Source organism: Opisthocomus hoazin, chromosome 1 (assembly GCF_030867145.1).
Source record: "Opisthocomus hoazin isolate bOpiHoa1 chromosome 1, bOpiHoa1.hap1, whole genome shotgun sequence".
NCBI classification, from domain to species: Eukaryota; Metazoa; Chordata; class Aves; order Opisthocomiformes; family Opisthocomidae; genus Opisthocomus; species Opisthocomus hoazin.
This window is the reverse complement of record NC_134414.1, coordinates 140,387,550-140,404,311: the sequence shown is the minus strand read 5'-3', so window position 1 is coordinate 140,404,311 and position 16,762 is coordinate 140,387,550. Positions and strand designations below refer to the sequence as shown.

General features: G+C 58.1%; 1 protein-coding gene across 4 annotated transcripts; it reads left to right on the top strand.

Annotated features, from left to right (window-relative positions):
* The first annotated feature begins 1,749 nt into the window (after positions 1-1,749).
* On the top strand, positions 1,750-14,742 carry PIANP (PILR alpha associated neural protein). 4 transcript variants are annotated; one of them, XM_075438314.1, is made up of 7 exons: positions 1,750-1,791; positions 2,337-2,495; positions 8,698-8,766; positions 8,923-9,494; positions 9,645-9,726; positions 9,981-10,208; positions 10,354-14,742. In XM_075438314.1, the coding sequence occupies exons 3-7, from the start codon at positions 8,750-8,752 to the stop codon at positions 10,373-10,375; spliced, it is 921 nt and encodes a 306-aa protein (XP_075294429.1). In that variant the 5' UTR covers positions 1,750-1,791; positions 2,337-2,495; positions 8,698-8,749; the 3' UTR covers positions 10,376-14,742. The 4 variants fall into 4 exon arrangements, with proteins under 4 accessions (XP_075294429.1, XP_075294438.1, XP_075294447.1 ...); XM_075438323.1 differs by lacking the exon at positions 1,750-1,791 and adding an exon at positions 1,826-2,016 and having other exon boundaries at positions 8,926-9,494; XM_075438332.1 differs by lacking the exon at positions 1,750-1,791 and adding an exon at positions 1,826-2,016 and having other exon boundaries at positions 9,981-10,219.
* Positions 14,743-16,762: the final 2,020 nt, after the last annotated feature.

Below are 16,762 nucleotides of genomic sequence, written 5' to 3'. Positions count from 1 at the left end.
ACACCTTCAGAGCAATACTCCATACTTAGCGTCACTCTTGTATCCTCTTCCCACAGCCCGCCTGACTCCACCTCTCCTCTCCAATTTCCCTGCAATTTCACGTTAGCTCTCCTTTGAGCCCACCCCATCCAAGGTACCTCCAGCTGCCACTCTGCTTGCCTAGACCTGCGCTCCGAACCAAACCAGCCATTCCCTGTGTATCACACAAGAGTGATGTAAGAGTGGCATCAGCCCTTGCGCTCGCTGTTCCCACCACCGTGGTGGCTTTCCTGACTCCCCCCCACACCTCCCAGGGGTTTCCTCGGTCCCTACAACATCCTCCTCCTTGTTCCCTCTCATACCTCTGGCTCCTTTTGCTGCCGTCTGTAGTTTTGCTCTTCAGGGGGATTTTCAGTGTTTGCATCATTTGGATTTTCGCCCTTTAACTGACCTTTCCCCAGCTGAATTTTCTCGTCCATTTTGTGCTTCCCAATTACACTAAACACATTCGTCAGGGTTTGAAAAGGTCAGAAAGAGCCCGTGTGGCTGATGCAGCCCCTTCCAGAGCTTTCTGCCCTCCGCTACCCCCAGGTGGGAAGGCAGGAGGAGAAGCACAGAGAGCCGTGCCGCACCGCCGTGTCCCCGGCCGCGTCCGTGCAGGTGGTTGCTTGGGGCAGGCGTGCGAGGGCTCGCTCACTGGGGTTTGCACAGATCATTCGTTGGGGATGGGAAGGCTGGAGAACGCGCCGGGAGCCTGGATAATCTCCGACGCAAAGCCCCATCTGTGCGAGGGGGACAAAAGCCGGGGGGCTCGGCCCTGTGCACGGCTGTTGGCACACAACAGCGCTGCGTCCCATGCGAACCCAGACCGTGACATCTCCCCCGGCAGCGCCGTCCTCCTGCATCGCGACCTTCCGCTGACCTCAGGCCTCAACGCAACCGCGTCCCCGTGCTGATGCGTCCGAAAGCACACGGACGTTACCCCCAGAGACGCAAAAAAACCTGTTGATCCTCCCAAACACGCTCACAAAATGTGACTCAAACGTCCTGGAAAGCTCGGATCAGCCTGGTTCGTTAGCGTGGGAGCTCGCGGGAGGCCTGACAAAGAGCAATGGGCTCAGCCCCCTCAGGTGTCCGCCCAACGTTGGCATGACCTGCTCCGGGCATCCTGCCGCGCTCAGGTTCGGTACTGTGTGTTCGTTTGTCAGCTGTGTCCATTCCCGACGTGACGGCAGGTTGCTTTGCGCCTCGGTGCTGTCTCTACTATTCCTTTCTGGTTTTCTTTTTTCAGCCACAGTCTTTCCTCATCACTTGATGATGAAAAGTTTGATTGTTTCTGAGGATCTGAGGAAATCACTTTCTCCCTTCCTCGCATTTCAGACCCTGGAGTGGAAACTGCCTTTCTGTCGTCGACTTTCTTCTCTCGCCCGCTGGCTGCTCGGCTGCTCCCCTCTGATTTGGACGGCGCTTTCTGTTCGGGGTTGATGGTGGTGGGGGGATTTTCACCGTGGACACCCGGCCCCTCACAGGCACCTCAGCTGCTGCCTTTAATTGTGCTGTCACGTCCCGCCGTTCCCAGGCGCATCCCGTCGGGCCCCGCCAGAAACGCTCAGGCGACCGGGGCGGGGGGGATCCCTCAGCTGGGACACCCACCCTGGACGGAGACCCCCCCCATGCTCCCACAGCACCCGTGTGTCCCGCCCGGCGCCGATGGATGCGGGGGGGGGGGGGGGGGGGGGGGGCGGGACCGGGAGCGGCGCGGCGGCGAGGGGCGGCATCTCCCCGAGGGGACGGCTGCGGGGGGCGGCGGGGGTGAGCCCGGGGGGCTGGAGAGGGGGGGCTCCGCGCCCCGAGGACGGACCCGTCCGGGGGTGGCATTCGCCGGAGCGAGCTGGAGCGCCGGGTCCCTTGGAGACACCTCTCTCCATGGCAACCTAATCGCTTCCTGTGAAGATCCCGAAATAACCGACGAGCTGGGGGAGCGGAGCGGAGCGGAGCGGGCAGCGGCGGCGGGGAGGCGGCGGGCGCCGGGGGCAGGTCCGGCGGGCGGACGGCGGGGCCGCGGGCGGGCGGGGAGCGGGACGACACTTCGCGCCCGGCCGCTGGGGCAGGGGGCTCCGGGGCCGGGGGGGGGGGGTCGGGGGGGGGGGCAGAGCCCCCCGCCTGGCCGCTGCCCCCCGCGGGGTCCCCCGGCGCGTCCCTCCGGCTGCGGCGGGGGCGGCGGCGGCGGTGCCAGCAGCCATGGGGTTAACGGGAGGCAGCGAGCGAGGCAGACAGAGACGGAGAGAGAGAAGAGGGGCTGGACCAGTCCTCGGCAGCTGTTTATTTCAAGGCATCTCTCGCTCCCTCTCCCTCAGCCGCGGCTCAGCCTCATCAAACCTTCCTCCTCCTCCTCCTCCTCCTCCTCCTGCTCTCCTTCCTTCGTCCTGGCCATGAGAGGCACCGGCAGCGGCAGCTGTGCTCCCACGGCCCCCCGCTCCGCCGCCCCGGCTGCGCCCCGCTCGTCTCCCCGCAAGGTAAGCGCACCCTCCCAGCCCGGGCTGGGGGCACGGTGTGGGCATGGGGCTGCAGGGGCGAGGGGCGGGGGGGGGGGGGATGCGTGTGCCCGTCTCCAAGTCATCTCTCCCCGTCTCCTTCCCCGTGTCCTTTCTCCCCCTTTTGCTTTTCCCTCTCCCCATCTAGGTGCTCTATCTCCTAGCTGGCTGTCTCCTTTCTCTCCCCCTCCCCCCTTCTTCTCCTCTCTCAGTCCGGGGCGGGGGGTGCCCGAGGGGCTGGGAGGGAGGGGGCACAGCCGAGGCATCGCTGCCTCTTGCCCTCCAGCTCTGGGCTCCATCACAGACCTGTTGTGCTGGAGCGCCGGAGCCTGCGCCGAGGAAGGCGACTTCAGCCAAATTGGCGCAGCTGGAGAAAGGAAAGAGAGGGGTCAGTCCCTCCTCCTGCCTGGCCAAGGGTGCAGCATGCAAGAGAGAGCGATTCGGATGTGGAGACTCAGCACCTGGAGCACTCGGATGCCCGGGAACAGTGGGAAACTGGGAGGCAGAAGATGGGCAGACTCATGACATGTATTGCGGGCAGGCACTAGATGGCAGGGGACCGGCATCCTAGAGTGCTGCTTGGAATGGGGCCACACTTACAGTTCCCAAATGCAGGGAGACCTGAGCTCAGAGGACCATGGATGGGCTTCACACGCCTATTCCGTAGCTACCAAAATGTCCAAACACGCTGCCACCTTCCAGCCCCGCATTCTGCCCCAGCCTAGGCTTTCCATACCTGGCCCCCGAGTGCTCACCCCGGTACCCCGGCGAGGAATTACCCCCAGGGGTCACAGAATGCTGCAGGACCCGCACTGACACCAGGCGAGCGGTGCCAGCCCCTCCACGGTCCCGCTGGACCCTCCTGGGCGCTGCCACCAGCCCTCTCGGTCTCAGACACCAGGTAGAGCAGCCTGATGTGTGGCACCGCGTCTGGACTGCCAGCTGCTGAATTCAGCCCGCTCTGCAAGCTGTCGCCCCTGGCCCCGCGCGCAGCGGGAGCTCCTTCCCCAGGTGGGCTTGGCATCTCCCACCCCAGGGTACCAGCACCCGGATTCACACTCCCAGCTGCCGAAACTCCTCCGAGTGCAGCAGAATTACCTCCTGGGGGCAGCTGCTCCGGGATTCCTCCCTTTCCCTGTCCTCACCCAGCCGAATACAGCGGGACGTATCAATAACCCATTCTCACCAGCACCGGGGTTCACGCTTCCTGCTACCACACCAGCAATGACTGTGTCTCTGCTTCTTGGACCGTGAACTCTGCAATGCTTGTGGGCACTGAGCAAAGCAGAGGCATGGGGTGCCTGGGGCACCGGGCAGCGTGTGGAGGGTCTCACTGCCAGTGCCCAAACTCGCTCTGCTCGATGCTTGGAGATAGCTGCTAGGTTCCACGGTCCCAGATCGCAGCCTTGTCTCGGTAGCTGTCACTGTAGCCCTGAATGCTGACCAGGAGTTAAAAAATGACAGCCAACCTAGTGTTCTTCCTCTACCAGGAGGGCTGGGTCCTCCTCAGGTTTGTTTTGATTTTTTATCACTATTTTGAGTGGGATTGTTGCCGTGGGGGAGCTGGGCAAAGAAAGGATTTGCATGAAGCTCTTAGTGCTGCAGGGTTGCTAATGGCGAGCGTTATTTCATCCGGCAGTAAGTTTCATAATCTTGGCCCAGCTCCTGTGAATGTTCTGTTCCTCAGGGTTATGAGCCTCTTTCCCCTTCTCCCACCCCTTCCCCCGCTCCCCAAACTGGTCGGCAATTCCATTGTTCCAGTGGAATATATCCGTCATGTGAGGTCATCGCTGCATAAGGAGAGGTGATTGATTGCTTAGGTCACTGGGGCCTGTCCCATGCTGGGCTTTGAATGCTGGGTTGGGGACCTTGAACCGGACTTTGCGCTCAGAGGCAAGGCGATGTGGGGTGCAGAGGGGCACGGTGATGCATTCCCGGCAGCTTGAGTCGCCGAGCAAACAGACTGCTGCATTCTGAACTAGCTGGAGCGCTCTGAGAGCAGACGGTTTCGTTCCTAGAGGCACAGTATCACAGCAGTCAAGCTCGAGATGTTACAAAAATACAGCTAGATCATCATCTGCCAGCCGAGGCAGACAGAATCGGGTGCAACTCTTTTCCCATTCCCGGATGGAAGGAGACTCTACCCACTTCTCGCTAACACGGCTTGTGTGTGCTTGGCTTCATCCAGTTGCTCTCCAGTCAGAGCCGATCTCGGCTAGGCACTGAGAAAGCTGTGAGATTCTCAGATTTTAAGGCCAGAGGGACCATTTTGATCATCGAGTCTGACCTACAGCAGAGCACCGGCTGGAGAATTCTCACCAATTTCATCTCCTGCGTCAGGCCCGTAACTTCTGATTGAACTGTAGCGTCTCTTTCAGAAACACGGCCACGCGAAGGCTCCGGGCGGTAGGGAATACACCACCTGCCCAGGCGAATTGTGCTAGTGTGTGACCCTCTGTATTGATAGTGTTGTCCCTCATTTGAATTTGTCAAACTTCAGCATTTTGTAACAGAAGGTGACAGATTGCATTTGATGTGAGGGAGCTACAGCACGGGCATTGCCTGCACACGCTGGCACCTTGGCTCTTTTATTCCTGTGGCGGCTTTTATATTTGGATAGGATTTATCTCTGGGACCACGGTATACGGGAGTCCTGGACATGGAGAAGGAGTTACTGGCAGCGAATCCTAGGGCTTCCCCGGGGCGCGGTAGCATCTGTACTCTGGAGCTCCGGGTGTCACATTCAGGGCTTAGTCTGCGCTCCCTGCTCAGAGCAGGAGTGCGGCCAGATTTGCTCCTAGGCATTAGTTAGGACATAAATCCCCAGCCCCCTCGGTAAACTGGGATATATGCTTTGGGGCATGGCTGCCGGGGTCTGCTCTCTCACGTCCCGGCAGCAGCGGGTCTGTGTGGCAGGAGGCTTCCAAAGAAGGAGGAGGCACAGCTGGGTCCCTGATGCTGGGCAACAGCAGCAGGATTTGTGCTTCCATCCTGCAAACGCAACGAGAGCAGCTCCTCATAAATTAGCCCCAGGGATCTCTAGCCTGGACTAGTAGTGGGGTCCATATGCAGTACCAAAGAGCTGTGTAATTCTTACTCACTGCTTCCCAGCACCAAGAATCACAAACTGAGCTCAATGAAGTGCCCTGGGGAAATAGCTTTGTCATTCACACTCTGTCATCTGTGCATCACAGGACTGGAACACTGCGATGAAGGCTCTGTACCTAGAGTGGAAATACACAGGTCCGTCATTGGACCCTGGGAGTAGCCCTGTCTGTTTTTATCACAATTAGACCTGGGAAACAGATCTGAAAGCAAGAGCCATGCCATGTGGCACAGGTGCAGAAATCCAGTCTCTCTGCCCTGGCACTCAGAGGCTTCTTGAACGGTATAAGGTGCGTGGATACTGGCATTTATACCTCCAGGTAGTAGGAGCATTGGTGTCCCCTCCTTCTCCTCCTCTCCGCATATCTACCTGTTTATTCAGCATCCACACCAGGAGCTGCACGCAGAGCTGCATGAAGGGCATTTGTTACACTTGCGCTCTGACCCAGCAGGGCCTGTGCCCAGGACACAATCCCCGCTGCCGGTGGCTAACTGCAGAGTGCCCCAGCCACGCTACGTCTGCTGCTTTGTCGATAAGCCACGGGGGCATCCGTGCTCTGTTTTGGACGTGAGCGCTCCACGCACAGTGAGTCCAGCCCTCTCTGGCTGGCATTTCCGCCTGAAACCTTCCTTTGCTCTCGCGGCATTCATGCTACGGGAGACACCTCCGTGCTTCTCCCAGCTCTGCCACAACCACGTCTGGGTGTGCTAGTGCAGGACACGCTCTCAGTCTCCGGCCATGGCACGATTAGTAAACCAGAACCTGTTGGCTGACACCGACTGAAGTTGCCTCATCCCTGCACTCACCTGGAGCCGCCTTTGGGGTCGGGGCACCAGAAGTCACCTGCTCTTTGCTGTTGGCAGCAGGACCTGTGCACGGCAGCGTCTCCGGTCAGAGGCTTACACCGCATGTCCGGGCTGTCGCTTCCACAGCAGTACGTGTGTTGGAGGAGGCCAGTGCTGTGGCTCACTCCTTCCCCTCAGCTCCAGTTACAGCCATTACCTGCTCCCTAGGGCTGAAATTCAGACTGCTGGGTGTGAAACCTATCTGGGGTTTCTTATGCCCAGGTTTTAGACCCTGGGAATCCCTAGTCTGGGGTGCTGTTGCTGGAGCTCACAATCTCAGCGCAGAAGTACGGCGAGGTCTCTGCTATAAGACATCTCAACAAGCAAGAAGAGCGCAGTGGGCTGGGTGACCCACGCTGTGCACCTACACCCAGGCACGTCTGTGCTGTCTGTGTTAGGAGGAGCGCGAGCCCCTGAAGGCCAGAGCTGTAACAGATAACGCTGTGCCACAAGCAGAGCGGAGTCTTCACCCCAGGGAATGACTGTCTCGTTGGAAGTCCATGCACGGCCCCAGGTGTTCCAGGCCACCTTGAAACCACTTGGGTGGCTTGTGTGCCTGGGGACTCACAAGGGGAGGTCCCCGACCCTTGGAATTCCCTTTCTGAAGTCCAAAAGAAATTCTGTCATGGATTTTTGTTGCCAGACGTGATCTTCCACGGCATCGTGATCATAATCCAGATGGCCAAGATCTCACCAGCCTCTGGCTTCGGAAGAAACTTGCTCTGTTCTGCTGCCTCTCTGCAGAGCTGCATTTTAATACTGAGTCCCCTCCGAGGCTTAGAGGTTCAGGAGCAAAGTACAAAGAAATGCTGAGAATAGCTGCTCTTTTCTCCTCATCTTCAACTCAGGACCCCTCCAGAGACTGATCTTGCTCCGCAGGGAAGGGCAGGGCACATTAGCCAACAATTCCTTTTTTCATGTGAACTTTGTTTAAATATTTAACAGAAGGAAACTAAAAATATCCCCAGTTAATGCAGCAGGAGCTAGACAGCTACTTACTCTTGGGTGCCCTTCTTCCCAGCCCCTCTCCTCAGGTGTACCTCACGAGGCGAGAGTCCCCTTACCCATGGCAGGCACCGGGCTCTCCCCTGGTTCAGGAGGGGCTGCAGTTGTAGTGCAGGGCATGGGCTGAGCTGGGGGGGGGTGGGAGGGGCTGGCAGTGACCCTTTGGGAGTCTGGGCTGGAGGCGCAGGGCGCCCGGCCTCTGTATTGACTCCATCGGGCAAGCACCCCCATTCCTCCATCCTGGCAGCTGCAGAAGGGCATGACCATGGGTTGTTGACATCTGTGCTTTCCCCTTCACGATGAAAGAGCGAGCTGAGTATCTTAAATGATTTTTCTGTGTGTGTGTGTGTGTGTGTGTGTGCGTGCTCTCCTGTGGTCTTTGTGTGGAGAGGATCCTGGGTCAGGTGCGTAACAGCTCACCGGGGACGGGCCGGCACTGCGCTGTGCCCAGCCGAGGGATGGGGCGGACGGCATGAAGGGCAGCCGTGCTATGGCCCGGCCGGTGCCAGAGGGAAGCGTGCGGCCGGTGCAGAGAACAGCCCTTATCTGTGTGCCTGCTGCTGCCTGGGGCTGCTCGGGCGTGGGAGAGACGGGAGGAATGGGGGAGAAAGACAGGGATGGGACAGCGCAGCGGACACTAGGACAAGGATTGTGGGAAGGTAATTCCATGTTAGCTAAGAGGAAAGCAAATACTAAATACTTGATAGGCATATTTTTGCTCTTAAATTCTTCAGTGAGGCTGGACTTTTCTCGCTGATTCACTCTCTCAGCCTTCTTGGTTTATCGCTCTCTTGCTTCCCCTCTCGCTCCCTCACTCTGGCACACAATGAAGAGGCTCTTTTTTAATAAATGGATTACACACTCTACACTATAAATAAACACAGGAATTAAGATTCCAACTTGTTCCAGCGATAAGCAAACAAAGATGCCGAACCCCCTCTCAGCCCTCAGACAGGAGAGTCCCCAGGGAAGCCACGCATGTGCCTCTGCACGTGTGCTCCAGAGTTCGCTCCAGCGTGCATACGCTAACGCGTGCGTTGCTGTGCGGGGCCGGGGTCGGTGGGATGATGCACCCCGTGTGGGAGGGCACGCGGGCATGGCGGCCACGGCCGCAGAGGTGTGGGCATGTGTGGGTGCACAGGCACCCCGCTGCCCTGCCTCCAGGGAGGGAGCGGAGCGGTCGCCGCTGGGTGAGGACGCGCTGATGCCTCTCCCTTTCGGTTCCCAGTGAAGAAGATGAGCCAGGATCCTCGCTGAGCGGAGACGCTGTCGCATCTGAGATGGAGCCCAGTGCCTGGTAGGTTCGCAGCTTCCCACGTCCGCCGGCGGTGCGGGAAGGCGGCGGGAGCGTGGGTGGCGGGCTGCTCCCGGCTGCTCCGGGCTCCTCGGCCTTTCGACAGGAGGGATGTTTCAGATAAGGCTCTCTTCTTCTTCCTCCCCGCCGGCCCCGCAGCAGGATGCCTCCGCTCCTCTCCTGCATCCACTCCCTGCAGCTGTGGCATCTCCTCCTCCTGGTCTCGGCCGTCCCTCCTCCCGGCGTCTGGGCTCTTCGTTCCCGGGGCCCCATGGCCACTCGGCCTCTCTGCGCCCGCCGCAGCCCCTCGGCCCCGCGGACCATCTGCGCCTGGGACAGGACCTCGCTGCCAGAGAGGGCTTCCCGCTCGGCCGTGCCGCCGCGGCCGCAGGCCCCGCCGCCCCGGGGCGCGGAGCTGCGGCACATCGCGGTCCGGCTGAGGCGGCAGGCGGTGGGCGCCCGCCCCGCCACCCCCTCCGGGTTTGAGGACGGCATGCCCTCCTCCCAGTACCCCTGGGCCATCGTGTGGGGCCCCACGGTGTCGGACGAGGACGGAGGGGACGCCAACTCGGCCAACCCAGGCTTCCCGCCACTGGGATACACCTTCGTCTCACCGCACGGGATGGCGACGGCGCAGCCCAACTCCCACTCGCTCCTGCACAACACCGGGCTCAACCTGCGCGAGACCCCCGCCACCCTGCGGCCCTTCTTGTTTGGGCCCCGGGGGGAAGGTAAACCTGCCGGTCGCTTCTTTCACCCTGCCGGAGCAGCTCCTGCTGCAAAACCCACGAGGGCCCCGGCAGGATCTGCCCATTGCACTGCTGCTCCCTGGGGCCCGGCGAGGGTGGCCATCACACCCCCTCTCCCCCTCCGTCTCGCAGGTGTGGACCCCCAGCTGTACGTCACCATCACCATCTCCATCATCATCGTCCTGGTCGCCACCGGGATCATATTCAAGTTCTGGTGAGTGGGGTGTGGGCCGACGGGGGCCGTCAGCACGCTGGCATCTGCGGGTGGGTGGGCAGGGGGACCATGGGCTTGGGAGCTGCTTGTCCCCAGGGTGTGGACCTGGTGCTGCCAGCCCTGGCGAGGTTTGGCACCTGGCCGAGCAGGGCTCTGACGCGGGGCGTAGCAGGGTCCACGAGCCCCTCTGTCGTCGAGGGCTGGGGCTCGTCTGAGGCGACGCTCCTCACCTCACCCCTTGTCTCTCTCCGAAGCTGGGACCGTAACCAGAAACGCCGGCGTCACTCGGGGCAGCAGAGCGGCGGGCGGCAGCAGGAGAGCCAGCAGCCCCTCACGGACCTCTCCCCCACCACCGTCAGCATCCTGGGGCCCTACGGTGACCCCCTGGCCCCCACGCCCGAGGCGGAGGAGTCCAGGCAGGGCCAGGAGGGTGTGGAGAAACTGGGGGGCCATGGGAAGAGCACGGCCTTCCAGCTCAACCGGTGAGCGGCTGGTGAGCCGGGGCAGCAGGGGGACGGGGGGACAGGCAAGCTGAGGCAGGGCAAAGGTGCCGGTCAGTTAGTGGGGGCAGCAGGGCAGTGTAAGCCCCCCGTTGCTAATTGATTTCCGATTCCCTTTTCCCCCCAGAATCCCGCTGGTGAACCTGTGACGCTCGCAGGAGAAGCAGAGCTGGCTCCCCCCACCCTCCTGCCACAGCCGGCGAGCGCAGACTCCCGCCGCCTCTGCCACCCCAGGAAAAAACAACCTCCTTGTGCCACGGCCCGCCACCACCATTATTAACTAACTCCAGCAGGACGTGCCTGGGCAAACGCACGAGCTGGGCCTCCTTCGCCTCCCGCCAGGGGGAAGTTTGGGGACACTCCCCACGCCCCCCCGCCCATGCGGGACAGGGTGATGACAGAGCAGGATGGTGGGAGGGAAGACGGCTGGTGGTGGTGCAAAATCTTGCCCTCCCCGGCCCCTCTCCTAGCACACACACACACACACACTTACTTGGATCTCCATGACTCCCTCGCCAGTGCATGCCTAACATCGGGGGTAGGCGAGGTGGAAAAGCGTACCCCTGTCCCCGTGGACCCTAACCCCTCTGTGTGTCCCTGCCCATGTTGTGTGCTTTGAAGTGAACATCTGGAGTTCAGTGGCTGCAGGATTGCCTGTCGGGGCTCGGTCTCCCCTGAGCCGGGGCTCAAGTATTGGCAGGTTCTTCTGTTCCCGAGGCCTTGGCTCTCGGGAGGGTCCCAAGGGTGGGTGAAGCTTGGGCAGTAGAAGCTCACACAGCACCCGGGCCCCCTCAGGAACCCATCTCTTTAAAGGAAATATTACCTCCCCGCTAGATGGAAGATGCATCTTTCCATTTTCTTTCTGCCTAACACTCCTCTGTTTTTTCTCTTCACTTGTATCTTTCTTTATCTCTCTGTCCCCAGTTTTTTTCTCTCAGTTCGTCCTCCCGCCACTTCTCTTGCCATTTAAAGTTGGAAAAGGTTCCTTTAGCTTTCCAAATGTTTTGATCTCTTGGAAGCCTCCTTGCTGTCCCCCTCTACCCCCTCAGCCTCCTTCAGCAAGGTTTTTCTGAAGAACATCAGCCTATGGTGATGTTCTTCAGAAAACCCAAGGCAAAGCCCTCTGCCCATCATGTTATTTAGCAAGTGTCCTGTACCTTGTGATCCTGCCGAAGCAGCTAAAGTGTGGTATGCAGATATACCTGGGCACGAGGAACTTGAGTTTTGCCGGGCTGAGGCAGGGAATTGCTTTCAGACACTCATGCTGCAGGCACCAAGCAGCAGACGTGACTCTGTGTGCCTGGGATGACAAAGAGCCATCTAGAGTTGACCTTAGGAAGATTTGGAGGGTTGCCATGTACTGCTGGTAGGTCTCTTCTGGAACGCAAGGGGACTGGAGACTCATGAGGCAATGCTCACCAAGAGCATGAGAGAAGGGATGCCCGGGGTGGCAACCTTCATCGATGTATTGCCCCAGCTGGTTGGGGACCGAAACCAATGGCACGGGTATTGGTGCAAACCGGTTGCCAGAGCATGTACTTTGGGGCTGTGGTGGGCTGTAGGGCAGGCAGCCACACTCTCAGTTACTTGTGTGAGCAAGACCAGCATGTCTCAAGCTCTTCCTCTGTGTGGACCCACTCACTTTGAGGAAGTGTGAAATGGCAAATTTCTGCTTAATGACAGTAGTTGCTCTTGCCTTGGTTTTCGTGGACACCTCCAAAGCAATTCATAGACCCCCCCTTTGGCAGCCACTGAGCTGAAATGGTGCAGGTTTGGGTAAGGTTGCCCCTATCTTGTACAAACACCTGCAGCTGCTGAACTGATGTGGGCGGAGCCAGGAAACTCAGCGGTAATTTGAAGGCCCTAATGCACCATACAAGGTCTCTGACAAAAAGTTATCTGTTATCTTGGAGGAAAGGAAATGGCCCTTTCATCCTTTATCTCTGCAGTAAAAGCCTATTCATTACAGGACAAAGCACAGGGAGTGTCAGAAGAGGGCTGGTTCTGCCCATTTACCCAGCTGAACTATCAGGTGATCTCGGGTCCCATTTGACTCACCATGAAGGACATTGAAATGAGAGTGTAAATTGCAATAGGCTTCGCAAAAAACAGTAGAGATTTGGAGAAAATGACAGGTCAAATAAAATTACTAGCTTATTAAAACCACAAAATCACTGAAAGGTGTAAGTGGAAAAGGACTCTGGAGGTCCCTAGCCTAAGCACAGGTTGAGTCTCCGCTTACAGCAGAGGATATTATTGCTTTCCCGTAGGTCGATCTATTACCGAGCCTTTTCTATATTCTGGCTCCGTTCAAGGCTTTGGTGGACGCTCAAGCTGCGGATGGGCAGAGAAGGAGGCAGACGGCTGGTCCTGCCCGCTGCCCCGCTCCCCAGGGCCCCCACCAGCCGAGGGCAGCTCGGGGCTGTTCCCCCTCTCGCCAGCACACCAGCGCTGGAGCAGGACATCTGGGCAAGGGGCTGCGCTGCTCACTGCTGGCAGTTCACGATACAATGCCTTCAACCAGTCTAGGTAATCTTCCAGACCAGATTAATTACATTGCTCTTTGGTCAATCGTGCTGGTTGAAACAGGGCCGGAGTTTCGACTCTACCACTTCAAGGGCTGTCCTTGGACCTTCCCTTCCACACGCTGCGAGGAGAGAAGGTCTGTAAGAAAGTGGCAGGGCACCGCAGGAGGCGTAGTGAAAACATTTTCCAACTCTTGATGCGGGGAAGCCCTGCTCTCTGCTGGCCAGGCTTTTGTAAACTCTGCAAACAAATCAAATTTCAGCAGTTTGGGTTTTGTTTTTCTCCTCCCTTTAACGTGTCTGTGTTTCTATTAAAAGTATCTCCAGGGAGTGAAACCTTTCACAGATGCTGTGGTAAGGGAGCAGCTGGGGAATGCAGCAGAGAAAACTCACACAATGACAGAAGCTTAGATCTGCTGAATGTCTTTTCCAAGACCAATTTTTCTAGCCAAATATGTTTTTATGACAGTCATTCATTCTTTCACACAAAACAGGTTAGATACGGGAAGCAGCTTCATTGCCCTGCCCAAATTTTCGTTGCTACATTTTGTCCCTAGAACAAAACATTCAAAACATGTGTGGACACATAAGCTTCTTCCAGTCAACAAACCATCTCACTGGATCTGTTTTCTCTGTGGATGGAGCCTTATAAACCATCTTCCCCTACACAGACCGGAGCCAGAGCATGCCTGCAGTCTCTTCCCTGGCCCGAGCTAATATTTTGTGAGATGTGCACACAGACAGGTTGACAGCACCAAGTATCAAGCCAGGGCAGAGGCCAGTCCCTTCTCAGTCACAGCCCATCAGGTTTCCCTGTCTTCTAGGTGGCTGGAGCAGAAAGATCTGGATCAATTTTTTCCAGTGGAAATTTTACAGAGAGGAAAAGTGTGCGGGGAAACTGACTGAAAACGTTGGCAGCATTGGGCTGAGCCTGCCCAACATTTCTGCACAATTAAACGGGAACACCCAAGTGGGCTGGGTGAGCTGAAGGAACCGTGTCTCCACTGAGCCCCCCCAGAGGGTCCTGGCTTCTGTAACGCGAGGGTGGTCTCTCTGTGAGTGCAGTGGGAAGGAGGGAAGGTCTGGGGGAGAATCTGTCCCCTCTGCCCTGTGTTGTTTTGGAGCAGGGACTGGAGCGTCTCCCTGTTTACCGAGCAGAGCGGCATGACCACAAGGCCAAATCCTGCTTGGGCCTTCCCATCTGGTTGGTTGCGACTGGTAGACAGGGGAGCCGACCTCCGGTGTGTGCTTCCACACTGCTCCTCTGGTCCAATTTCCAGGGGCTCACATCCAGCCAAGCATCCCACAGCTTCAGAGAGGGCTATCTACCTCCTCCTCAACGGCACCGAAGTGCCCTTGAAAATCTGGTCCCTTTGTTCCCTGCCTCTGACAAGGAAAAGTGCTTGGAAATGAGTGGTTCATTCACTCCCTGCAAGTTCCCAAACACGATCACCTTCAGACTGTTCTGAACTAAACTGTGGTTTTGGTTTTTTCGCTCCGACACACCACATCTACGGCACAGCCTTAGAGCCGAGCCCTGCAGCACAAAAGCCCTGGGCCAAACTCCAGCTCCCCGACTGCACCCCCACTGATGTCTCACTGTAGTCCTGGCCCTACCTTGGCAAGACTGTAGAGGGGGGCCCCCTTCCTTCACCCGCTACTGCCTCTCTACTCCTTTTTTCCTGTTGTTTTCCCTCTCACACTGTTTTCCTGCTTCCCACTCCTGTCCTGTACCACGGTCTCCCTCCTGGTTATCTCTCCCCTCCTGCTGTTTCGCTTTCCCCACTCCCCTCTTGTTCTCCCTTTGCCATTTGGTCTCGTTCTGCCGCAGCTCCCATCCTTCCCTCCCCGCTCAGTCTCGCTCTTCCCCCTCCCCTGCCCTTGTGCGCTGTGATATATATTTTTGTAGGATTTCTCTTCTCCTTGTGGTGAAATATTCAATTCTTGTGGGATGTTAGTTTCAACATTTTTAAATAAACCTTTGCAAAATACTGAAAGCAGAGCTCTTGCTGCTATGGAAGAGGCCGTAATGGAGATGTCAGGGTGGGACGAGAGGGGCTTCACCCTGGGCAGAACCCAGTGGGATGGGGGCTCAGACATCTGGCACCCCACAGCCTCCTCTCGGGGGGGAGAGGGTAGACGGGGCGATGTGGCCCCGCATCCATCTCGCCTTAGTCTCCTCACTGGCTAAAATGGAACTTTGACCCTCTTCACGCATTTCCACGGGAGGTGGCCCCTGACGGAGGAGGCTGCTGGGGCCTCACACACCCGCTTCTCTGCCTGGGGCGGCTGTTTTGCCTCCGGAGCTGCTGCCTCCCGGCCACGCTTTGGGGCTCCTTGTCACATGCCGGTTTGTGCTGGGTGCCAGGGTGGCTGGGAGAGGTGAGAGAAGCTGAGAGGAAGGGAGGGAGACGGAGCGATGCAAGCGCAGAAGCCTCCTTCACTCTGTTCCCTGCGGCTGCCTCCGCAATTTCTATTTACAGCCCTGCTGCCTCCCCTCCTGGCCACAGTGCCGCTGCCGTTGCTGGTTTCCAGGGCTGCTCTGTAATTAAGCATCCTTGTCTCCTGCAACTCCTCCACTTCGCAAGCCCCGGCAGTGATCGGTGCTGGGGTGGGCACGGAGGGGTGCTGGAGACCCACACCAGACACAGTGGCCGCTCCAAAGGGGCTCTCCCTGGCAATGGTGGGAGGATTGCTGGGTGCTGGGGGTGGTCCCCGGCCCCTGCTCCCTCTGCCTGCTCACCATCCAAGTCCTTTGGGTACTGGAGGTGCCCCTGCTCCGCTGCTTTACTGTTGGAGGAAGGAGCAGGCTGTCCAGCCCTGACCTGACCTCGGACTCTGTCCTGGGGTTTCTTCCCACCAGAAGGACCCAGGACCACCTCCTGACGCAGGGCCAGACCCCTCCACATGGCACCCTGTGCCCTGGATGGGGTCTCTGTGGGCTGGAGGCAGCCCCAGGCCCGTTGGAGAGCAGACACATGCCCTCTTACGCCTCTGTGCCGAGTGTGGGAGGAGGGAATCCCTCACCCCCGTTGCTTTAGGTGGCTGACCACCTGCCCACCCAGCTGGTCCTCCCCAGTCAAACACATACAGCGACTCTGGGGCCGGGCAGGCTGGAGAGACTTGACTGAGGAGTAGACAGATTCTCAGTGTGCTGAAATTACAGACTTACATACTCATCAGTGCTGTGAAATGTCTTGCACAAACCTCATCTGCTTCCAGCCAGAGCTTCAGCCCTTCCTGCTGACTTCTCTGTCGCCAGATGCTTTTTCTCCAGTGCCCTCTCGGCACAGGCTGAGGCTGCAGGCGCTCAGTCAGATGTTCCCTTTCTTCACCAGGACTCGCTCTCTGCCTCACAGGAGAAGCTCTGTGAGCTGCCTCTTTTTATTCTGGCTTTCTGAAACGCTGAGTCCATGGCCTAGTCCCTGCTTCCCATCACCACTCCCCACTATATCACTCTTGCCCACCTGCCCATGTTGACTTCCCTAACCTTCCAGTCTGGTCTCCAGCCCTGCCTCCTTCCCCAGCATCTCCCTTCCTTCCTGGTCTCCAGCCTTGTCTCCTTCTCCAGCACCTCCCTTCTTTCCCAGTCTCCAGCCTTGTCTCCTTCCTCAGCACCTCCCAGCATCCTGCTCTCCGATGAGGAGCTAGAATGGGGAGCTGCACGCTGAACAAGGACAGCAGAGATGGGAGGAATGGATGTGATCCTTTAAAATAAAGAAGAACACCTAAAAACTGTATGACCACATGAAGGCACATGAAAATCACCCCAACAATTGGTCAAAAACAAGCATGAGATATTGCTGACCATTGTGATTTCCTGGGAAAGAAAGTACTTCAGAAAAACATTATGAAAACATCTCCCAAAGCTGGGATTCCCTCCAGCTGAGTGCCTTCTATAACCTGCAATAAATTATCCCATTATGGAAAAAAAAAAATAAAAAATCAGGCAACTATCAGCTGGAAGCGCCTGTCAGTGCAGAGATTTGGCAGCGAGCTGGAGCGTTTGCT